This window comes from Saimiri boliviensis, chromosome 2, assembly GCF_048565385.1.
Source record: "Saimiri boliviensis isolate mSaiBol1 chromosome 2, mSaiBol1.pri, whole genome shotgun sequence".
NCBI classification, from domain to species: domain Eukaryota; kingdom Metazoa; phylum Chordata; class Mammalia; order Primates; family Cebidae; genus Saimiri; species Saimiri boliviensis.
The window spans coordinates 26930384-26955230 of NC_133450.1; the positions used below are offsets into that span (position 1 = coordinate 26930384).

Genomic DNA, 24847 nt, shown 5'->3' on the forward strand with positions numbered 1-24847 from the left:
AGTGGGCAGAGTGGAAAAGAACGAGAAGCTTTTGATCTTGGGGTGGCATCTCAAGACATAAATCTAGCTTGTGAAATGTGTTGTAAGATCTCCCTCTATTCGCCGAGGTAAATTCCCACTGCTCTGAAGCCTCCTGCCCTGACACTGTTGGATATAGCTTTCTTCCGTCCTTGCCACGTGAGAGGATGACTCTTTGGACTGCTTTTCATTCTTCCTCCATCTGTTCCCCCCATGCCTCCCCTAGCATCTACTGCGCTTCAGGAGGGTCTGCAAAGTGGGGTAAGGTGTGTGTTTTCCTGGTTAAAGCTATGGCAGCTGCATGAGGCATGATGCGGGTGGCACATGCTTCTTGCTGAGCATCTATTTCTGATTTCTTTTGCATTCTGGAGTCAGGGCTGAGCAGTGAGCCATCTGTCCCTGAAAAAATGTCTCTTCCTTCCCAGGCCTTGCTTACTGTCTTACCACCCCAGGCTTCTCACAAGCCTTTCCAGGATTAGGTGAGACAGGTTATCTCGAAAGGCAGACACTGGTGGTGGGGCCCCGGGCCGGGGGAGCTCAGAGGCAGCTTTTAGCTGGAGACCAAGAAGGGAAATGGCCAGTGAGGAGGCTGCTGCTGCTTCTCTCCAGTTCCTGCCCTGATGTAGCTACTAACTAGAGGAATGTTCTGGGTTCTTTTGTTTTTCTTTTTTAAAATTGACAGGTAATAGCTGTACATATTTGGGGGCTGCATGTGATATTTTGATCCATGTATACAAAGTGTAATGACCAGTCAGGGTATTTAAGGACCTTTATCATCTCAAGCATTTCTCTTTTCCTTTTTTTCCTTGTATTGGGAGCATTCCAATTCTTCTATTTCGAAATATGCAATAGATTGTTAACTATAGTCTCCCTACTGCACTATCGAAACCTAGAACTTACTCCTCACCGTATTTTTGCACCACCCACCTGCTCTTCATTCCCCTCCCCTGCTTTTCCCAGCCTCTGGTAACCCCATCCCATCCTCTGTTGGAGGGTTGTGTTTTAATTGGATTCGTAGTGCACGGTGTAGCTTCTCTTCTCCCAGGAGTGGGAGGGGCCACCTCTGGGTTCCACCTGGGGGAGCTGCCCTGCAGCCCTGGGCTCCCATCACTCTGGTGCATCCGCTCTCCTCTCCCTTCTGAGCAAATGTGCTAGACAAGACTGTTCCAGGCATGGGCCAGCCAGACAGCAGTGTGGTGGTAGGGGTGCAAATCTGCCGGAAGCAAGAGAATGTGGACATCATGGGTTGCGGAGGGAACTCAACTTCTGCCCCATCCCCAGTCAGTTCCTATGACCCTAAGCCTGGAGCCTCAGCTTGCTGTACAGAGGAGAGCAGAGCCTGCACTTAAAGTTCTTGGAGGTTTTGTGCTGCCAGCAGCCAAGTCCTTCTGGCTCAGGGTTGGAAAAAGTCCACGTATCTGTGTGCACATTGTATTTGGGCTGGGCTCAGAGAGGTGAGCCACCAGCTGACCTGACGTGGCTTCTCCTCACCTGCCAGGCCTTAACAGCTGGTCCCCTCACCCCACTGGCAGCCACTAAGGATTACAGGCAACCTGCATCTGGGCCATTCTGCTTGGTTCTTGGTATGACTGTTTCCTGTTGCTACTACCTCCACGGTAGTGGTTCAAATGCGAGCTCCTGGCAAATGGGGCAGCAGAGCCTCAACCCCTTCATCATCAGGCCTCTGGAAGGGCCACTTGCACCCAAAGGTGTAACTCAGTCACATGCCTAAATTAGGCAAGTGTGTGCTGTGAGCCTGAGGAAGAGGATGGCAGGAAGTGATGTAGCCCCTTCCACCCCCGGGCAGGTTGGGTGCTGATCCTCCAGGAGTCTGCAGTGACATTTCCTTCTGCTTTCTAAGAAAACGGCCAGTGTCCCCAAAGAGCTTGCCTGACTCATTATTGTCAATTCTCACCCCAGCACTCACCCAGCCCCTCATTCATACAAGAGCAGGCCAGGGGCCCCACTGTATGAACCTGTCTTGTTGCAACCTACCCTTTACTTGGTATCATATTACCTGGACTTAAATGTGAAAATTGCAACACTGCCTCTATGAAAGGGTGTGCAATGCAAGGTATTCACAAATTCTGGTTACTTTGAAATGCTTTTTTTGGGGGGTGTTTTAGCTGGATTTAAAGGAGCCTGTAACAAAACTGCCTCTATGTACTGGTGTGCAGTCCGGACATTGGTGGATTCCAACAGGTCACCTGTCCTTTTCCCACTGCCATGTCCCCTTCCCCCCACCCCCGTCACTACCACACCACTGAAAATGAGGGAGTCTTGTGATGCTAAATTATACTTCTGGCTAAGGTTTCATGGGGACTGGCTGGTATGAAAAGTAAGGAAATACACTGCTTCCTCTCACAGGTCTGGATTTCACCCTTAAGCTGAATGAAAGGAGAGCAGAGACAAGGGCAGGAAGGGTTAAGAGTGAAATCTGCTGTGAAATCTAAAAGATATTTCTGTGCGAGTCTGGTTTCAACTGTTTGGGCTTGTCTTAAAAGTGTGGGAAGAGGTCCAGAGTTGGAGGGACAACTGACAGGAAGAACGGGGGTGGTGGACGGACCCAGAGGTGTTTTCCAAAACATGGGTTCTGGATGTCAATAGTGCTGAGAAGGTTGCTATGGTTTCCTGAGCTACACTCATCTCCCAGGAGAACACGCCCCATTTTCCTTTGTTCCTGATGGACTGCTGTGGACTGGGACCGGAAGAGCAGGATCCTGGAATATATCCTTGGAGCTGACCTGAGCCTCCGGGGGCCAGGCCCACTGTGTGGGGAGAACGGGAAAGCGCTGCTCGCAGATCAGGGTTAACAAGGCCTGAGTGGCTTCAGCAGGCTGAGAAGGAAAGTCTGGGACCATGGAAGTTTCATCACGACAGCTGGGGCTGGGAGGTTTCCTGTTCCTGGCTTTGGGCTCAGGTCAGGCTCTTTCCAGAGCCAACGAGGCTGATGCTGTCGAGCTGGGGGAAGGCTCGGGCCCCAGCTCCAAAGGAAAGGAGACAAGGCTTACAGGTTGTGGTTTCTGCCCAACCCATACAGCAGGAGATGGGGAGACTTTATTCATTTCAAGGGAGAGTGACAACAGGAATGAGACGAAGTGTAAGTGAAAGGGTGAGGCAATACTGAGATGAGAACAGCAAGAACAAAGTCTAGTACAACACTGCAGCCATACAGAGCTTGAGGGAGCGGGGAGGTCCGACACCACCAGGCCCTGTGGGCCAGGCACACCCATGTTTCTTCTCTCTTGTCAGACTTGATGATAAAGGGAAACTTGGGACTCCGGAGCACCAAGATGGAGCGAGACGGTCAGTACTGATGGACTTGGCAGCCGGCACCACAGCAGCCCTGCCTGGTCTGCGGAAGCTGCCAGGAGGTGATGGTGCCTGGCCGGGGCAGACTGCCCACCTCCCACTCCTTCAGAGGACTGTTTCCTGCCCTTCACACCATCATCATGTTGGGCCCAGCGCGCATGTCCTTGCACTTGGGAGTGAGGCCAGGGACACAGGGCAGACAGTGGGCCTGCCGACTTGCTGCAGCTGAGCCAGAAAACAGTCTAGGCAGGTAAAGCAGGCACACACGCCCACACAGGCCTCGGGGCACTCCACCAGCCGGAATGAGACCCACTCCCTGACCTGGGAAGACAAGTTCAAGCGGGAAGGGCTGGAAATCAGACATGGCCAACTTCTTGTCTCTCTCTGCTCCCCAAACTCTGGCCCTAGGCTTGCTTTATCATCACATCCCAAGGCCAGAGCGCTGCTGCTTTCCCCTACTTGGCTCTGCCAGAAGATGGATGGTGTGGCTGGCAAGATGGATAGGGGGAACATGAGGGTGTGCAGAGGCTGTGGAGGGAGAGGGCTGGCAGTTAGGTGGGCAGGAAGGCTCTCTACACCTGGCTCCCCCGTGGTCTGCTCCTGACACTGAGCACAAGGAGCCAGGCTTTGGGGAGACTTTGCCATCACCCCCCCGCCCGGGTCCATTTTCCCCAGGTAGCTTTCTTGGCACTCACCTTGACCCCTCCTCAGCCAGCAGCCCCCAACTCCAAAGGCAAAGGAGCCCTAAGGCAGTCCTGAACTGGAGGGAGCTGGGGTCACATCAGCCAGGCCCCGTCCCTCGCAGGAAGTGAGATGAGGTGATAACCATGGATGGTGACTAAGGCCTCAAAGTCCCTGCCTCTCTGCCTCCCCAGAAACCTCAAGGCCAGGCCAGCCCCCAAGCAGAGCCTGTGTAAACACGCCCAGGAGGGGAGGAGGGGTTGCTACATATGAGAAACAGTTAAACATAAATTAAAAAGCACCACTATGTCCTGCGCTGGTCTTCACAGGCCCGAAGTCTCCGTTCAGGAAGGGTGAGTGCGGTGAGGGGGCGGGGGGGGGAGGAGATTTTCAGCTGGGGCACGGCTCCCTCCCTTGAGGACAGTAAGCAGGTTAGGGCTTCATTCCGCTTGCTTCTCCATGGAGGGATCTGGGAAAGGAGCCTGCAAGTTGGAACTTTCTAAGACTCCGGAACGAGGATTCTCCCTCTCATATCTACTCCCCTGAAACCCTGTCATGCCCGGGAGTCGGGAGTTCCTAGAGGCGGCTGAGGGCCCAATGCCAGCCTGGCCCCTCCCGAGGTGAACCATCTCGCTTTAGGCTTAGAGGGCACATGGAGACCACACCATCCCCACTCCCTGAAGCTGGGATGGGACAGCGAGTCAGGGGTCAGCATGCCCCTCTGGTTAGTGTGGCTGGAGTTAGGTTAGGCACCTCCCAGGGCTCACTGACCCCGGGAGAAACTTGAGGAGGCAAGGGACTGACCAGCTGGCCTCCCAGGGTGCCTCGGGCCAGGCCCTGCTGAGTCTGGCTCTGGGTCAAGAGCTGCTGGTTTGACGAGCTGCCAGCCTGTGGTGCCTTCCCTGACAGGCACTCTCATCAGCAAGGGCAGCCCTGGCTCTGCCCTCCTTTCCTCTTTCTTTGCTTTGAAGACAACATCCATCTCCCTGGCAGGCCCAGAGCTGCACTGTCTCTATTTCATGCCACCCCCGCTGGTGACCCAGCAATTGCAAAGGGTCTCCGGTCTGTCCCGCTCTGGGAGGAACCTCAGTGGCTTTTCCTCCTCTTCAGCTGCCAGGATCCCACCCCTACCCGGCCCAGCCCAGCTCTGGGAAACAGGACTTTCATACACCCCATCTCTCTTGGCGGACTTCTCCCCAGCATGAGCTCGCTCTACTTCAGGGATTGCAAACTGGCATCCTCTTTCTCCTGTACTGGGTTTTTAGGTTTTATGAACTGATCACCAGCATTTAAAAATCCTATTTCGCATAAAAAATCAGAATTCTGGCCTCTGACACAGCAGACAATCTGGAAACACAGGGCTGGCACTGTAAGAACAGCTGAGCAGCTGCAGCCCCTTTAACAGGGTGCACCCTCTTTAGGTAGCCACAGCCCCCAGCCAGCCCTGAAGCTTCCTTCTCACCGTTTGCCGGCCCTGTGGCCTTGAGAGTTTACAGCCCAAGTTCTGATCTTCCTTATGTAGCCCCCAGTCCTTCCACAGCCTGACTGACAGCCCCGCCCCGGCGGACTTACAGCCTCTCAGTAAAACAGCAAAACCTCAACGGTCATCTCATCCATGTATCCTTCCACAACCCAAATCCTTTCTATACCTCCTGACAGCCATCTCGTCTTCGCTGTAGGCAACCCACAACTCCTCGAGCAGCCTGATCCTAAACTCTGCCCCACATCCCTTTCTCACTTACATCCCCCAGTTCTGGGCTCTGTCCCTCCTCAGCAGCTGCACTGCACCCTTTCCCGGCACCTCCTTGTTGCTTGAGCCTCCAGAACCTACCCCCAGCCCTGCCAACCTCTCTGCATCCTCTCACTTCCCACCAGATATCTCTCATGCTGATGGGCAGGCTGGGGACACCCCTAGGTGCCTATGTTTTCCCTGCCAGGGCCCTGATACCCTGCCACAAGCGACTGGCCCAGCTATCATTGCAACCCCCAAGCCAAGACGGGCTACTAAAAGGATGGAAGGCCAGCCTGGGGCACAAGCATCCCAGTCTGGTCTTGATTTCCCCAGCAAGGACTCCTGCCACTGCCGGGGGAAAGACCCAGGCCCACGCACCCCACCCCATCACCCTATGCCCAGCCACAGCTCCTGGACTGGCACCCAGGGTCTGCTCAACTCTCAGCCATGCTGGCCTCAGCGCCACTCTGGGCCCTCCACCAAGCCCAGACCCTCCGCAGGGAGCCTCTGGGCTAGAGAAACAGGCCGAGCTGGGACTGAGCAAGTAGACGCAGTCAGCGTGGGAACTTTTTGCCCAGGGATCCTTCCCCAGGCTCACCTATCACCCATCCTCAGCCCACACAGCACTGCCCATGCAGGCCTTGAGGGCCTGAAGGCTCTCCTGGGCCATGAGCTTGTGCTCTTGGGGCAGACGTGGCCTGTGCCATGCTACTGGTTTATGGGCTACACAGATCTTTCTCAGGAGGACTCCTACCCTGCTTCCTTTTCCCTGGGTCAAGATTCTGCCAGGGCAGGCAGAACTGGAGAAACATCTCCACCCACCCCCACCCCCACCCCTCACCATGGGCCTGGTAGGGCTGGGAAATTTCCCATTGAGTGGATGTACTCAACTCCCAGAGAGAAGCCAGGGGCAGAGGCGCCAGCAGAGCTAGCAACCCCCCTCACCTGGCCCCGTGGCATGTGGATCTCCTAAGCCCTGGCCTTCCCACCATCAGCAGATCCATTTGGATTAAGTTTTCCCCGGATACCTTAAACTTCAGTTGTAGAGTTAAAAACTCCAAGTAAAATACTAACGGCCTCTAAGCCCAAAGTTGGGGGGCTTGGCTCAGTGGGAGTGGGAGCAGCTTGGGGGGCTGAGCTGGAACACACTCTTCCTTGCAGCCTCTTGCCCTGCCTCGTCACCAGCCCCGTCTTCCCCACGTGTGAGGCTGGTTTCAGGAGAGATCCTGGCCCCCAGGGGTGGGTGGGGCCTGCAGTGCTGGCACCCGCCTCAGACGCGGATCTGGTACCCGTTGAGGTCTGGCATGGCTTTGGGCTCGGAAGGCTTCTTGTCTCCTGAGGGCCTATAGGAAGGAAGAGAGCAGAGTACGGGGAGAATGAGTGGTCTGTTAGGGAGAGGGAGCGGGGGAGCCAGCAGCGGCTGCCTGGTGACTTCCCCACCGCATTCTCCAAGCAGCCCTCCAACGCACAGCACAGTGCACGTGGAAGTGTGTTTCTGGAGGCCCCGGCCCACCTGTGCTGTCTGAATGTGACTTCTGGCTTGCTCTCACAGGCTTGCTCTCTCCTGGAGGCTGGCTAATCTGGCTGCAGTTGGTAGGTAACAGCTTAAAGTATAAATCTCTCAGCCGGGCACGGTGGTTCACACCTGTAATCCCGGCACTTTGGGAGGCCAAGGTGGGCAGATCACGAGGTCAGAAGATGGAGACCATCCTGGCCAACATGGTGAAACCCCCTTCTCTACTAAAAATACAAAAAAATTAGCTGGGCATGGTGGCACATGCCTGTAGCTCCAGCTACTTGGGAGGCTGAGGCAGGAGAATTGCTCTAACCCAGGAGGCAAAGACTGCAGCAAGCCGAGATTGTGCCATTGCACTCCAGCCTGGGTGACAGTGTGAGACTCCGTCTCAAAAAAAAAAAAAAAAAAAAAAGGATAAATCTCTCTGAGGGGGCTTTGGCATCTACAAAAGCTTTTAGATCAAAGTCAAAGATGATGGATATCTTGGTGTCAGAGGCCTGCTTAGTACCCCACCCATGAATTCATACCATAGAGGTGGCTCCTGAATGACATACTTAAAGCAAAGAGCCAGAGCGATGTGTTGTAGGAGCTGAAATCAGAGGAGGAGAGCTGGTATGTTAATGGCTTGTTCTTGCCACCCAGATACAGACAAAAACCAGACTCTTGGGGCAGGGGCAAAGTTATGTTCAAAGTCATCTAATATTCATGCCCTCCCCCATGACATTCTGGGAGGCTCACTGCCTTGCAGGGACCCTATCCTTTCTGCCTTTTCTCCCACGTAACCCATTGCTCAGACTAGTGGGCTAGCCGAGTTTGGTTTCTCTCTCTTTTTTTTTTTTTTTTTTTTTTTGAGATGGAGTCTTGCTGTGTTGCCCAGGCTGAAGTGCAGTGGCACCATCTTGGCTCACTGCAGCCTCTGCCTCCTGGTTCCAGCGATTCTCTTGCCTCAGCCTCCTGGGTAGCTGTAATTACAGGTGCACGCCACCACACCCAGCTAATTTTTGTATTTTTAGTAGAGATGGGGTTTCACCATGTTGGCCAGGCTGGTCTTGAACTCCTGACCTCAGGTGATGCCCGCCTCAGCCTCCCAAAGTGCTGGAATTACAGGCGTGAACCACTGCGCCCAGCCCGAGTTTGGTTTCTTTGGGGAAATGAAACTGCCTTGCTATAGGAAATGTCAATACACAAACTCCTAAACCCACCGTCCCACCTCACCTCCCTTGGGTAGGAGCAGAAAAGAGAGAAGGGTGGGAGAGAGATACGAAAGAAAAAAAAAAAAAAAGAGGGACTCACAGGATGAGAGGAAAGGAAAAAACCCTCTTTGGACCCACCCAGGGGTGATCCCTCTCTCACCGTCTTTCGCTGCGGCTGTTCCTGCGGTGGGGGCTGGACTGGCCCCGCTGTGGGGAAGAAACATCCTTCTTCCGGTCCTTAGTGGGAGAGGGCGGGCCTGTCCCTTTGCCAATCTAGGTAGAGAGGAAGAAGCAACAGCATCACTGCAGGGCTGCCCCGGAGCCCAACCTCCCCTTCCAGGAGCCACGGGTCCCTAGAGGCTGCCCTGGGAAAGGCCCAGGGAACCTTGAACATGGTTCTGCCCTGTCTGGATCTTTCCCAACCTACTTCCCAGGCATGAAAGATGCCAGGGCAGGAGTTCCTCCCCGGGGCTATCCAATCCTTGTGGCTCCTTGAGGGTAGAGTGGAAGTGGGGGAAGTCACTGAGATACCATAAAGTTGTTGCAAAAAGCCCTCAACAAAGGCCAGGTAAATGTGCCGGCCGTGGGAGCAGCCCATGCTGAACTCTGGGCTGGATCCCACTCACCCCAAGGGTGATGCTGGCTATCTCCAGCTATTGAGAAGTCAGGCCAGTAGCTCTAGCTCTGCTTAAGAAAAAAATAAGAAAAACAACGGAGTCATCCTTTATGTGGCACCACAGTTTGACCTGAGTTTTCAAAACACGGGAGCGCTGGAGAGGGGCAAATAACACAGGGGAGTGCTTAGCACCAAACAGGGTGGGAATCCCTCGCAGCTCTCAAAACTAGGGAACTACTGGCTCCCACACTAGATCCAACCTGATGCCTTAAAGACACAATAGCAAAGTGAGCAGCAAGAGCCAGGGTGCTGAGGGACCCAGAGCAAGGCGGGGAGCAGCAGCGCAGAGGCAGAAGTCAGCAGGCTCTCTTTAATGCAGGGTCGGCTGCAGCCTGCCTCTCTCCTAGGGGAAGGCACTGTCACCCCATGAGGTCTTGGCCTAAGGCTGGCATGGCTAGGGCAGTCCTAGCTCTTACAAACCCCCACTAGGACACCCGCAACACAGGTGGGTTTCCCATCACCCTGCAGGAGGCTGAGCTCCAGTCCAATCTGCCGCTCACTTGCCTGTGAGCAAGATTCTGAGCTTCCTACCCTGAAAATAGAGCTACCACCCGCTGGCCTCCCAGGGCTGTCAAGAGAAGCAGTGCACACAGCAGTGCAGAGGAGGCTCCAGGCTGCCTGGAGGACAGTCACAGTGCAGCAGTGACTGAGCTATGAGGAGGGCTGAACACCAAGCAGGGAGCCCTGACAGCCCCAGGAGAACCCCGGCAGAGACGAGAACTCTGCCTGCTGAAAGGCTCTAAGGCTCAACTCAACAGCTCAGCCCAGCTGTTTTGGGCACAACAGCCCCCAGCCCAACTCTTCAAAGCCTCCTGCTCAAGTGTGGGTGGGGAGGGGAAGAAGGAACACTGCCCTCATTGTCTTCCCCATGGTCTCTCTTCCCTTTCCTCCAACCTCCCTCTAGGCCTTTCATGGTTGCTAGGGGTGGGGGGCAGAGTCAGGATGCATTACAGGAGTGGGGAGGCCACCCATCGCAGCACCCGACCACACCCTCCAGAGAGGCAGTGATTCCCCACCACTGACCTAGACTCCAAAGCCCCCTTCTCCATGTGCCCAACACCTACTACCATCCAAAGCCACCCACCCACCTTCTCCTTCCGCAGCCATCCTGGTCTGCCCACCCCAGGGGAACGGTCTTGACCACTAAGCAAGGGCCCAGCACCCCAGTCCTCTCCCTCAATTCTCACATCGCCTCTGCTGGGGCAGGGGTAAGAGCCGGGGCAGGGGCTGGGGGAGGGGGTCGAGGGCCTGTAGGATGCGCGACCTTGAGCCGCATGTCGCGGGCGTGGCGCTCCAGCTCCTTGCGGAAGTCATCGCGGCCCAGGCGTTCCACGTCCAGCACCGAGTGCTTCCACTCAATCTGCTCCACGCTGTGCGGGTCGTGTGACACGCTCTGGCCCAGCTTCACCTTCTTGAGCACGTGCCAGCAGCGGCCGTAGGCGGCCTCGAAGTCCAGCACGAGCTCGCTGAGTGTGCGGAAGGCGGGCGGCTTGTACATCAGGTCCTCGCGCCGGCTCATGCCCAGCGCGCCGTAGCGGCCCGCGAAGTTCACCCCCAGCACGATGTGGCGGAAGTAGTTCCCTGAGAAGTAGGTCTTGAAGCTGATGGGGAAGCGCTCCAGGGTGGGCATGCTGTTGGTGAGGTAACTGGCCAGGGCCCTGCTAAGGAAAGAGCCAGGAGGGGCACGGGACCAGCACATGGGGAGGGGCTGGGACCGGGAGCCACGGGTCAAGGGCCCGCCAGCCTCGGAGTGCAGATGCCTGCTCTGCTCATCGCCACACTCCTGGCGTCTCCTCCTGGTATTCCTGCCCTCTGCATTGAGCCTGGTATCCAGCAGGCGCTCAATAAAAGGAACTTCTACTAGGCAGGAGACTTCCAGGAATCTGTGGCCACTGCTCTAAAGTCAAGCAGGGCTGGTGCCACACAGCAGGGCTTTCCAGACCCTGGTGGCCCAAAAACAGAGGAGAGGACTTGCCTGGATCGCAGTCCTTCCAGGACCTACCTTGAGAAGGGACTCGTGTTCCATCAGGCCCCTCCCCGTCCCCTCTTGGCTCCCACCTAATTTGTGATCCTCTGCAGTGCTGAGCCCAGTGGGCTGCCTACCCCACGGGCACAGGCAAAATGTTTAAAAGCTGGTAGAGAATGTGGGTGGGGCGGGAAGAGATGAAACAGAATTGGCCTCGAGTTGGTGGAGCTGAGTAATGGGTGCATGGGAGTTCATGATGTTGTTATGTTTCATGTGTGTGACTTTTTTTTTTTTTTTTTTTTTTGAGATAGTGTCTCACTCTGTTGCCCAGGCTGGAGTGCAGTGGTGCAATCTCAGCTCACTGCAGACTCCATCTCCCAGGTTTAAGCAAGTCTCCTGCCTCAGCCTCCTGAGTAGCTGGGACTACAGGTGTGTGCCACCATGCCCGGCTAATTTTAATAATTTTTTTTTTAGTAGAGACAAGGTTTCACTATGTTGGCCAAGATGGTCTTGATCTCCTGACCTCGTGATCTGCCTGCCTTGGCCTCCCGAAGTGCTAGGATTATAGGCATGAGGCACCATGCCTGGCTGTGTATGACGTTTTTAATAATACAATGACTAAGAAGAAAAGGTAGGACTCAGGCCCTGACCGATTAGGATGGAGAACCAGCCAGAGACATGTCCTCCTCTCCCTCTGCTGACTGTGGGACTGGGGAGGGCGGCCTCTCCTGCGGGCTAGTCTGTCTCCAGGGCTACCCTGGTGACTCAGCTATAGGCCCCACCTCTACCCTTTGGTTGAGAGGTGGAGTGTGACTAGGAGACCTTGTGGTTTTTTAACGCAGTTTTGCTTTAAATATCTCATCCACAAATCAACGTGTTCTGGAAATGCCAACATCTGGGCATTCCAACTGTGCCTCCCAGACTGTCTGGTTCTTGGAAATGGTACGACAGCCTTTTTGAGACACTGTGCCCTGATTTGGGGTTCAGAGAACAGGGTCCCTGCGTCCACGTGACTCAAAAACGAGCTACCCGGTAAGCCTGGGAAGATAGCCGCTGAGAGGTAGGGGCCCGGGCCCCTGGGGCTCCTCCATTTTTGGAGGGGTTCTTCCACTTTAGGGGGGCTTCTTCATCTTGGGGCCAACCAGATGACACCTATGGGAGAGGCCTAGAGCCCATTCAACTTCCCTTCCCTAACTTTCAGAGCCGGCAGTGGAGGCCTAGAGAAGCCCGGACCCCTCCCCTCCAGGCCGGGAAGGATACATTCCCAGGATCACGGCTTCCAGGCATTTGATTGGCAGGGCCTCTTTGGTCATTTCCTTGGCCAGGTCCATCAGCCTGTGGGAAAGGGAGGCGGGGCGGTAAGGACAGCGTCTCTAGCCCCTTCCAGGGAAGTGTGAGAAGGAGGGGGCGGGGCGGACTCAAACTGCTAGAAGGTCAGAGGCTGCCTCCCAAGCCGCCCTCGGCCTAGGCCCAGCGCCTCCCTCCACGCTCCCAACCACATCTGGAGCCTGAGGGGGTGGGAAAGAGGCAGCCACTGCTGATAGGAAGGAGGCCCGCTCTTCCTCCTTCCACTTCCACCTCCCACGCCTGGCTCTTGCTCCAAAGCGCTCTGGGGGCAGGACCTTGACCGCCACCAGGCTGGGGCGTTCTGCGAGGCAGTGTGGGGAGGAGGGGCGTCGGCGTCGATCTCCTCCTTCTGAAGCACGGTGGACACCCCTGACCCAACCATGGCTTCTCCTAAGAGCTTCTTAACTGACCGCAACTGCCTCCCCGCAGCCACCTGGCCCTGTATGTGGGATCTCAGGCAGAAAGCTGCCTGGTGACTTCCGGATCTGCTCCTGAACTTGGAATTCCGGCCATTTTAAGACAGCCTTTCCCTGAGGCCTGGTTCCTCCCTCTGTCCTCAGCCTGAGAACTCAGCCTGGCCACTGGCTTTGCCCAGGTGGGCACCCAGACTCCTCCATGCCAAGTAAGGCTGGGGTGGGCCTCCAGCACACAGCAGCCATAGGCCAAAAAGAACAAAGCTTTTGGGGACAGGGAGGCTGGATTCCACACAGGGCCTTGGAGAGGGGATAATTAAGGAATTGTGCTAATAAGCCATTTAAAAGCATTTTCACAAAGAAGCAAACAGAGATTATGTGTGGGGCAAGATGTAAAATTCGCATTCTTTTTTTTTTTTTTTTGAGGCAGAGTCTCGCTCTTGTTGCACAGGCTGGAGTGCAATGGCGCGATCTCGGCTCACTGCAACCTCCGCCTTTGGGTTCAAACGATTCTCCTGCCTCAGCCTCCCGAGTAGCTGGGATTACAGGCATGTGCCACCATGCCCAACTAATTTCTGTATTTTTAGTAGAGATGGGGTTTCACCATGTTGGCCAGGCTGGTCTCGAATTCTTGACCTCGTGATTCACCTGCCTTGGCCTCCCAAAGTGCTGGGATTACAGGTGTGAACCACCAGGGTGGCCTATTCACATTAATTTTTAATGCCCAGGGTCTTAAGCCTGTGGGCATCTCTGGACTGAGCCTCTAGTCCCAGCCGTGACATTCACTCTCCACTCTCCTCTGCCCTCGGAGGTTCATGGGCAGAAACTTTCCAGGGCAAGTGAACCCAGGCAGGGGGCTACACACGGGGTGATGGGATGGGAAGTGAGACACACGACATTCTCTCCAGGGAGCTCCCTGTTCTCAGACACCGGACCTTCCACTCAGTGACCAGAAGAGTCCGTGGTGTAAGGCAAACGGAGTGGCCATGCAAGGCCATGCAAGTCCCTGCAGTGGGCAGCTGCAGCACAGAGAAGGGGGAGGTGTCTCTCCTGCTAGGTCCATCTCCCACTAAAAAAATAAAAATAAAAATGCTGAGGCTCACCTACAATCTACCTGGGACCACCTTCTCTCCTGGCCAAGGCAAGGGCTGGGGGTGGGCTCTCGCCTACCCTCTAGCTCAGCATGGACCCAGAATTTCCTTTTCCTTCAAGGCAGCCCTGGCTGTTAGTCTCTGCTGGATTTTCCTCCCTATGACAACCTTAAGGCCCCAGTGTGGTGCTTGCCCCGAAGGCTGCCTCCCTTCAGAAGGGTCCCTGACTGCCCCATGAACTTCCATTCCAAGGTGCACTACGGGGCTGTCAAGAGATTCTAGGCCAGCCCTGGGGCAGAGGACTGGCCTCCCCATACTTACCCTGTCAGAGGTCTGCTCTTCTTAATTTCAAAGAACTGTGTCCCTGTGTGATTGTACCTGCAGGCAGGGGTTAAGGGCTTCCTAGCTTGGCCTGAAGGAGGGTGACCCTCTTTCCCTGCCTGTTCCCAAGCTCAAGAGCCAAGTCTCCTGGAGAGGACACGGGGTCAGCATGCATGCTTCACCCACCTCACAGCTCTTCTCTCTCCCTCTCTCTCACCCTCCTTGGCTTTCTCCCTTGTTCTCCCCTGGACAAGAGACATGAAGCAGGTGGCCAGCCTGGTGAGGGCCGGCGGGGAACAGCTGCCTGCAGCACTTCCTTCTCTAACCAGCTGAGAAGCCACATGAACTGAGGGGAAGCAGGGATCGAGGTCCACTCAGCCTCTAACTGCTGGGGGCTCCTGAGCCAGCCACCTGCCTCACTGCACTGGTTTCCCCACTGGCAGAATGAGGAGCTGGACCCGATTTGCAGTCGTCAGCCTGGCTGCCTCCGACCCAGGACCCATGCCTCGCCCTCCCATCTCTGACCTCTGCAGCCAGAAGCCTGGGAGAGAGGACCCAGAACAGACAGCTCTGGGGCAGGGTTCAGGGGCTGGAGGGCCCAGAGCAGGGACCCAGGGCAATCTGGGCCCAGGGGAGCCCAGCTCTTCCCCTGCTGGCCAACCAGCCTCCTGCCAGGGAAGAAAAAGGAGAAGAACCAGGAGAAAATTCTGGAATCCTGAAGTTACCTCTTGGAGCATAAAATCCTTTTGCTCCCCCATTTTCCCCTTTATTCAAAACCAGACTTTCAAAAGCCCCAAGGCAGCTCCCTCTCTCTCTCTCTGCTAGGGGCAGGTGGACCACAGAGCGGGAGATCTATACTTGGCCACCTCACCAGCCAGTCACTCGGGACCCATTTCCCTCTCTTTATCCGGCTACATGGCAGGAGCAGGAAGTAGGTGGCAGAGAGTCCGGAGTGGGCTCTGCACTCATCAGACAAAATTCCTCCGACACCCAGGAGGGACACGGGCCACGTCCCACAGCACTAGGGAGCACAGAGATGCCATGTGAATGGTGGCCCTGGCGTTGTGGAACGAGGCTGCTCTGCTGATACCTCGCCAGCTCTGCCCGGAAACAAGGCCCCCCACACCGGCCAGAGGGTGGCCACAACCCTGGACCAGAGAGGATACTGCAGCTCCCTGATGTAGCGCTGCACAGCTTCCAGGCGCTCGGGGACAGGCGTAGACGGCTGGAACGTAGGCACACTCGGTATGGGGATCTGGGGTCAGAGAAAGAACTCCGGTCACGAGAAGAGGCTCACCCTGGAGCTTCCAGTCCACCAAACACCTAGGCTAGACTGGCCCAGAGGCGCCCCACCCTGGGGACGCACGGCCTCCCTGCCTCCCACCCTGAGCTTTCTTTCTTGGCACCCCCTCTTTTCAAAGATTCTTGCCAGGGCCCCAGCGCACCCATTCCTTCCCTCCTGGCACTTAACAGCATTCCTCATTCACAGCGTATGTCGATGTTCCAATTTTATGCTTCTTTAATAATTTTAGAAAAACATAGGTTAATTCGCTGACTGTTTCAAATGTTAAATATTCATTTGTTTCAAGACTTAAGAATATAATATTAAGATTAGGTTCTTTTAGGTTTGAAGTTTGCTGTGGTTCAGGTGCCGGATCAAAGCTGGTGTCTCCGGGGTCCCATCCTCTTAGGTGGTGCCCGAGACTTGGGGAGTGGTCCTGAGGGGGATGAGCATCCTTGATAGGGGATATGGCCCACCCAGTATCATGGGCATATTCGCCAGGGCTTCTAGAGTGCCAACTTGAACTGTCAAGGAGTCAGTCAGCAGGCCAGAGAGATATTTTGAAACAGGTCTCGCTGTGGCTCTGTGGCTGGGGCCTGCACAGGGGCCCAGTTCTCCTCCTGACAGCTCCACACCTAAGCATCGCAGGTTTCCAGGTACCCAGACAGTCTTCCTCCCCAGAACACACTTTCCAGCACCCAACCCAGAAACTGGGGAGGAGAGAACGGGTCAGGCAGTGCTTCCTGACACCTGGGAGGCCGGAGGCTGCTGGGGTGAGGTCAGGAGCAGCAGACCCCTAGGCTTCCCCTTGGCCTCCATTCTCCAGAAAACAGACCACTATGCCAGTGTGGGCCCCTCTCTAGCCAGGGGAGCCTGAGTCTGGCAGTTTGGCTGCAACAAGTCGGTGAGGCCGAGGATGCTAAGAGACGTATCAGCTAGTGTCCTCTGAGGTTTCAGAAAATACTTCCTTGGGTAGCAGAACCAGACTCTCAGGGACAAGACCCACCCCTCGGGGCTCCCCCTTGGCCGCCAGCTCCCCACTCGCCACAAGCTATGAAGCTCCCCACAAAGAGAGGTCCCACTCCTTGCCCCAGGCCTGCAGCTGGCCCTCCAAGGCCACACTGAGCTCACCCACCCTACGGGGCTGCTGAGAGTCACAGTCTGTGCTCAGGGGCACATGTGAAGGGAAGGTGGTAGGGGCGGGTGGGGAGGGAAGGACGTAGCTGTTTTCCTCCTCTCCTTGGAAGGCTCTCGTGTGGTGGAGATGCCAGCCCAGCTTTTTAAGTAATGTGACTGCAGGGGCTGGGCTCTGACAGGAGGGAAGTGACACTCTGGTTATCATTGCACACTCATGTCTGGGGTGCTGCTGATGGCATGGGCAACAAGACAGTGCCTGACAGACACCTCCTCACTCTAATGGGTGGAGATGCAAGAGGGAAGGGGCCCTGGTCCACAGCCGCAGCATCGCCTGCACTTCCTTGCCCTCCCTCCCATCTGTCTTCTCCTTCCTGTCTGGGCAGTCCCTAGCAACCGTGCTGGCTGCCCTGGCTCCTGGGCTGCTGACGCCTCTGTCTGGAAGGAGCCATTTCCCTTTCACATGGCTCCCCCTCCCCAGATTGGCACCACCACTTACAGTCACCAGCAGGATAAAAGTCTGGGGTGGAGGGGCTCCCCCTCTTCCTGTCTGGCCACACTGTGCCAAATGGGCCCCAGAGCCTGGCCTGGCCTCCCATGTCAAGGATACGGGGGTGGGGAGGCCAAAGAGGAATTAGAGGAATTACTTAGCAATTTACTCTAAATAGCACGCCACATCCACCCAGTCACCTGATCTCTGCAGGTGGCAGCCCCTGCCAGGCAGGGAAGCAGGCAGATCATCCCCACTTACAAGTGGGGATCCGGTGACCTTGAGGAGCTTGAGATAAAGACTGTAAGGACACCCTCCCACAAGAAGCTGCAGCAGGGAGCTGCAGTCCCAGCACTGCATCATTCACCCAGAGCCAGGCCTGGACCAGGGCCAGGCAGTACCCATGAGAGCTCTGGCACCTGCTGTCCAGACAAAGGACCCAGGAGCTGGCTGCTCTGGGAGAAGGAAGAGTTAAAAAAAGACCTGGGGATTCACAGGCAGGACCTTAAAGGCCACCATCACCGAGGCTAGTTCCTTGACTTGTGTCACCCCACTGCAGACAGCACCTACACCTTTTTCCTGAATGTTCATTACCTTTACATAGACTCGTTCACTCAAACACAAATAAGAAGATTCTGTATATGCAAATGACCAGGCCCAGTTTAGGACTTGCCCCTCACCCCCCACCTCTGAAACAGGAGTCGGGGAATACTTCCTCACTGTTGAGAGGCGGGGTGAAGTGGGGCAATGGTATAGCCACCAAGATCTCCCCAGGGAGCACTCCTCCTCCACAGCAAAGGCCAGAGATTCCCCTGGCTCCAGGAACCCCTACAGTCCTGAGTTCCATTGAGACATTGTCACTGTGGGGGGGGCGGGTGTGTGTGTCTATTTCAGTCCGGCACAATGAGGTGGGGAGAGCTTGTGGCTAGATGTGTGTGCCCAAAAAGTGTGGCCTGAAGGGCAACGAGTCTCCAACTAGATCGTCACTGTGGATATTCAGTTCTTCCATTTACAGTCCTGACTTTATTTATTTACTGAGACAGAGTCTCACTGTCGCCCAGGCTGGAGTGCAGTGGCGCAACTTTGGCTCACCGCAACCTTCATCTCCCCAGTTCAAGCGACTCTCCTGCCTCAGCCTCCCGAGTAGCTTGGGATTACAGGGATGTGCCACCACGCTCAGCTAATTATTGTATTTTTAGTAGAGACAGGGTTTCACCATGGTCTCGAGAGTTCCAGACTGGTCTCGAACTCCTGATAACAAGGTATCTGCCCGCCTGGGCTTCCCAAAGTGCTGGGATGACAGGCGTGAGCCACCACGCCCGACCCAGTCATGACTTTAGTGAGGCTCCTGACCTCCCTGTGCCTCAGACAGTTCATTTGCAAAGCAGGCACCATCACAGAATCAGCCTTATAGCGCGAATGAGATGCTCAGGTCGAGGCCTTAGAACAGGGTCAGGCACATAGCACAGACTTAATTCCTGTTCACTGTTGTCATTATCAGTGTCCCCGAACATAAGTCTGCACATACTGATCCTGGAAACATTGCCCTTTTAGAGGAGATGTGCAGGCTGGGTGTAGTAGCTCACGCCTGTAATCCCAGCGTGATTTGGGAGGCTGAGGCGGGAAGATCGCTTGAGCCCAGGAGTTTGAGACCAGCCTGGGTAATATAGCGAGACTCCATCTCAACAAAAAAAATTAAAAAAATTAGCCAGGCATGGTAATCCAGCTAATCTGGAGGCTGAGGTGGGAGGATCACTTGAGCCCAGAAGATAGAGCCATGACTGTGCCACTGCATTCCACCCTAGGTGACCGAGTGGGACCCTGTTTTATAAATAAACAAAAGGAAAGGACTCTGGAGTCATCGTAAGTAACTAGAGGAGATGTTCAAATTTCCATTCTGCAGGAGCTCTGTGGCCTGAGCCATGGTTAGAAGACCTTTAGCAGCTGGGTCTGGGGTCAGTGGCCACTAAGCTTTTAAAGGTGGTAGAAGCCTGAAACATCAAGGAGAGACTCTTTATCAAGGAGCCTAAGCTGCTGCTGGATTGGGGATCCTTCTAGAAATTGTTGCCCTATAACATACTGGCATCATCCCCATAAAGGCTGCTGCTCCAAAGCGCTAGTGGAGTGTTGACGGAACACTCATTCTTTGCTCCGTTACTGGGTATATCTATTTGAGGCACCTAATGAAGCATCACATGCTTTACATCAATTCCTCAAACATCCTCTAAGGGGCCCTGCTAACAGTTAAAAAACTGAGGCACAAGAAAAGGTTGCCTGTATTCCTCATGTAAGCAGTTATGGGAGATCAAGGATTTGAACATGGTGGCTTTGACTCCAGAGTGCTCTCCTTTTACGACACCACCAGGCAGGGGTCCCAGACTCAACCACGTGCAAGGGCCAGGCAGGTCACATACACGGGGCAGGCAGGCCTGGTAAGTGAGTGGTGGAGACAGTGGCAAGATGGGGGAGTAGGACCCACTCCCCAGCCTTAGCCGACAGCTGCCACGTGGGACTGCACATTCCCATGTGTTCCCAAGTCTTCTTCTTTTCTGAAAAGATGCCAAAAATCTGGATTTTTATGTGAGAAATCTCCCAGTTTTAAATTTTGGCTCAAGTGGCCTTTTAAAAGATTGTACAGTCCCGGCCGGGCGCGGTGGCTCAAGCCTGTAATCCCAGCACTTTGGGAGGCCGAGGCGGGTGGATCACGAGGTCGAGAGATCGAGACCATCCTGGTCAACATGGTGAAACCCCGTCTCTACTAAAAATACAAAAAATTAGCTGGGCATGGTGGCGTGTGCCTGTAATCCCAGCTACTCAGGAGGCTGAGGCAGGAGAATTGCCTGAACCCAGGAGGCGGAGGTTGCGGTGAGCCGAGATCGCACCATTGCATTCCAGCCTGGGTAACAAGAGTGAAACTCCGTCTCAAAAAAAAAAAACATTGTACAGTCCCAACAAAACACTTCTTGAGCCCCATACTGTGTGGCCGCTGTAGGGAAGGCCCCTGTGTCAGCTCCAGTTGGCATGGCGCCTGGGGATGGTCAGGGCAGGATCAGCCCACCCTGCCACTGGCACCCTGGCACCCAGGCACCCAACCCATGCTGCTTCTCTCCAAGGCCTCCTGGACTCCACTGCACTCCCAGACTCTAAGGGCTCTTTTCTATTCTGGGCCCAGGTAGCGGAAGGACCTCATGCAGACGAATGCAGTTTCTCTGAGATCTGTGGTTTGAAGAGGGGAAGTTCAAATTTTTCCAATCTCACAAAATTCCTTCCACCCTAGGGGTCGGTCACAACGCAGCCCCCACCCCTAGACTTCCTTCATCCGCGTCCGGAAGGAATGTATATGAGGACTGAAGGTGACAAGATGACATTATAGACCAGTTAGTAGTGAGCGCGTTGATTTTTCTTTTAGTTCCCAGGAGTGGTAACAGTTCTGCAGGGAACCATTCACACTCTTTTATGGCCTGATTTAGACATAAACAAGATGGCTGGAGAGTTGCCCAACAAGAACTTGCTCATGTGGGAGCAGGGTGTGACTCTAGCCTCAGCTGTACAAATGATCTGAGCAAAACCTAGTCTTCCCACCTGATAATGGACATGAGTAAATGTGATGGACATCTTGCCTGGTGTGGTGGCTCATGTCTGTAATCGCAGCACTGTGGGAGGCTGAGGTGGGTGGATTACCTGAGGTCAGGAGTTTGAGACCAGCCTGGCCAACATGATGAAACCCCCATCTCTACCAAAAATTCAAAAATTAGCCGGGCATGGTTGCAGGTACCTGTAATCCCAGCTACTCATGATGCTGAGGCAGGAGAATCGCTTGAACCCGGGAGGCGGAGGTTGCAGTGAGCTGAGATCACATCACTACACTCTAGCCTGGTAGACACAGTGAGACTCCATCTCAATTAAAAAAAAAGGAAGAAAGAAAAAGGTAACGGACAGCCAACAACCGGGACTGGTTTGTGGCTTTACAGTTTGTCAAATACTTTAACACACAGTCTCTCATTTCATCTTCCCCACAATTGATCTAATTTTATTGATAAGAACATTGCATCTCAAAGAGGTGGAAGGGGTATTTAGACAAGCAGGTGACCCCTACCAATATCAGTCTCCTTTGATGCAATACTTGAATTTTTCCCAAGGAAATGATCAGAGATGAACCCCAACATTTGGATTTTAGAATGTTCACTACAGTATTCATTTTAGGAATAAAATTGGAAACAATGTCCAACTCTAGGAGATTAGCTAAATAAATTGTAAGTCAGTGCAGAGCACACTCATGCAGCCATTCAAAATCAATCTACATTTTTTTTTCCCCTGGAAATATTGGGCAGTTTCTTAACCTTCAACCTTTGATTCTCTTTTTCCCATTTCTGATGGCAGTATCAATAACTTGGTAAAAACAAAATGGACAACTTGTACTCATGCCTAACTCATACTAACTTCCATTCTTCCTAGCCCCCGTCCTTCTGACCTGGGCAGGCTGGGCTAAGCACTGGGCTTTGAACTCAGTCCAAAGGGCTCTTGGAGATTTCAGGCCTCTGCATTTCGAAAATGCTTCCTTAGTCTTCATTATGTTTTTTCTTTTTCTTTCTTTTTTTTTTTTTTAAATATCAGCCATGTGTTCCTATATAGCAGCGTACAGCACAGAAACTCTCAAATATCCTTTCATTCAGCAAACATACACACAAGTGCCTGTTCTGTGCCAGGCACACAGGAGGCCTTGGGAAGACAAAGACGAATGAGATACAGCCTCTGCCTTAGTTGGTGACACAACTGAAGGATAGCTGTCCTGGAGAAGGAGTTTCAGCCAACACAGGAAAATTATTTCATTTTATGCTTCTCCATAAGACCTCTTCTAATGTCCTTGAATCTAGTGTCCAACAGAGCAGAGGACCCGGACACCTCCCTCCACCACCCACCCCACGCTCCCCCTGAAGACCTGAAGTTGAATCCAGTTCTGCCATTTACTGACTGTGGGACTTTAGGTTCCTACGTGAGTTTTCAGCTTTCTCATCTGTAAAATGGGAACCCAAACTGCACTTACGTCACAAGGCTGTTGGGAGAATTCAATGACATAATGCACGAAAATACTTTCTCAACATAGGAAGCCCTGCATCTCCTGAGTCATTCATTCCATTTGTCTGCTCAGGGTTCTCTGGCTTGGCAAGTGTCATCAGGCAAATGAGATGTCAAGCCATCCTAGTGTGTTAGTTCCATCTGCTGTCTGTCCCCTCCTGTAAAACGTGGGCATTTTAAAAGACAGCAGGGAGGGCCTCCTGAGGACAGGTATGTGAACCTCCCTCCTAGAATGGCAGTGAAAGTTCTCCTGGACAGGTATGATTTCTCTGCATTTTAAAGATCTTATGGAGCCAGTGGTCCCCTGCCCCTTGGGAGGAGAGTGTGGCTTTCCTCTTAGCCCCAAGATCACCAACACTCTACACTGTGCTATCACCCCTCGGCCCCCAAGTCTCACCTTGGGCAGGTCTGTGGCCCCACGGATCCGTTGTGCCACCTTCTCTCCATCCGGGTGGATCTTGGCCACGTGTTTCCACATCCTTTCCCAGGTGGCCTCATCCACAGGTAACCCACCCCGGTTGACAAAGAAGGGGACTCCTCCGTCTCGCAGGTCCTCTTCCCCTTCCTCTTCTGGCTCCTCATCTCTCTGGGCTGAGGCGCCTTCGCTGGTCTCCAAACGCCTGACCCCAGATGGGGCGGTGGCCGCAGCGGATATTGAAGTGGCACTACTGCTGCCACCCCCAACCACCTTCTTTCCCCCTGGCATCCCTAAATCCTTGACAGGGGTGGTGGAGGCGGGAAAACAGGTGGCTCACAAGAGGCCTCCCACACACCAGCTGCAGAGATAACACATGGCCAGAGTGCCAGGCGCCTTTAAGAAATCAGGGCGTGGCTCCTGTACAATAAAACACTACTTGATTAAAAAAAAAAAAAAAAAATCAGTGCAACAACGTGAAGTGGGGTCCGAGGGAGTGGGTTGTCTGGGGTCAGCCTTGGAGGCCTTGTTCTGTTTGAACAACGGGATAAAGAGAACACACCCCAACTTGGCAGCCGTCACAAAGCACCCCCATCTGACTGCAAGAACAATGACGGGCAGCAGTCAGGGCTGGCAGAGGGGAGAAAAGTCGGAGGGAAACTGAGGCCAGACAGCTCGGACCAGAGGCTGCAGAAAGTAAGAGTCAAGGCACGGGTGCCCACTGGGCGCCCTGGGTCTCAGTTTCTCAGAGAACAAAATCCCCTAAATAACTCTTGAACGCCCCGGGGGAAGACTGAGGCGACTCCCGGCAGCGCGAGCTCCGAACCCGGACCCCTGGCCGGGAGAGTGGCGCCGTGGGGCGATTTCTCCGACGCGACGAGACAAGTCCCGGAGCCAAGACTCGCAGCTGGCGGGGCGCGGGGAGGGGGCGCACGCCGACGCGCACATTCCACGCCCGCGGCCAACTCCCCGCACAAAGTGGGCTTTGTCTGGGCCCCCCTGTTCCCTGGCCCCCAGAAACAGCCGCGGAGTCCGCAGAAAGGGAGCGGGCGCGGCGGGGAGGCAAAGGCTGCGCGCGCGGAGGCCCAGCAGGTCCCCAGCCCCGCGCCTCTCAGCGGGCGGACGGCGGGCACCTGGCGCCGCGCTGCACCAGCCGAGCCATCGCAGGGCACCGGGCCCGCGGCTCAGCGGGACGGGCTCGGGCGGCGCGCAGGGGCCAGGCTGAGGTCACCGAGCGGCGGGCTCCGGCCGCGGGGTCGCTGCCCGGGACTGGCTGCAGCATGGGCGGTGGCGCGGCCGGGGCGGGCGGAGGATGCTCCGTGGCTGCTCGCTCCGGCCGCCGCTGCCCGGGCTGAGGGTGGAGGAAGGACCGCGGGGCGGGGACCGCAAGTCGGAGGCTCGCGCAGCCTCCGCCGGCGGATGTCGCTGGAGGCGAGTGACGAAGCCCGGCGAGCGCGGGCTGCGCTGGTGCCTGCGGAGCAAGCCCGCTCACGCGGAGTCCACCCGCCGATCGCGGCTCCGCGGCTCCGGGACGCTGGGGTCGTCGCTGCTGCAGCCCCCGCCGCCCCTGGGCCCCACCGCCGCCGCCGCCGCCGCCGCCGCCGCCGCGTCCCCTGCCCGCCAGCCGCCCACCCGGCTCGACTCCGGCCCGCGCCGCGCATGCGCTCCGTCCCCCCCTTAAAGGGCCAGCGCCTTCGCGCCGGGTCCTCAGCCCCCCGCAGCGGTCCCTCTGTCCCGAGTTACCTCAAGGACGCCGGTGGGCATTCGCTCCCTCCTCACCCATCCGTCAGGGTGTCGCGAAGGCGGTGCGGAGCTACGGAGGAAGTTTTCAACGTGCCAAACGGAGCGCAAACTCCATGGAGATTCCCGGCGCAGAAGGAATTCCTGGGATCGGGAATTTCTTGAAAAGGATTCCTCGCAGGGGCCCTCAGCGGGTAGGACCGAGAGCACTGGCCTGGAAGACTGGGATTCTAGACCGGATTCAGTGCCTGTGTTGCTTTGGGACGTCCAGCAGTTTACTTCCCTCTGTAGGCCTCAGTTTCCCCATATCTCGGCCGAGGTGGTCACACTGAGTACACTGAGTGAGCGCAGAGTCCGTCCCAGCGCGCACAGTCCTTGCAGGAGGACATCTAGGGATTGAGGTGGGGGGTGGGTCACTACCTCTAGAAACGAAAAGGGTAAAAG

At 55.3% G+C, this 24847-nt stretch overlaps 1 protein-coding gene across 1 annotated transcript; it reads right to left on the bottom strand.

The window, feature by feature from the left end:
• Positions 1-3032: 3032 nt before the first annotated feature.
• VASH1 (vasohibin 1) lies at positions 3033-24247 on the bottom strand. The gene is made up of 7 exons (XM_003924582.4): positions 22646-24247; positions 15433-15521; positions 14267-14323; positions 12355-12429; positions 10393-10774; positions 8613-8725; positions 3033-7086 (listed from the first exon to the last, which is right to left on the bottom strand). The coding sequence occupies exons 1-7, from the start codon at positions 22952-22954 to the stop codon at positions 7014-7016; spliced, it is 1098 nt and encodes a 365-aa protein (XP_003924631.1). The 5' UTR covers positions 22955-24247; the 3' UTR covers positions 3033-7013.
• Between the last annotated feature and the right edge of the window lie 600 nt (positions 24248-24847).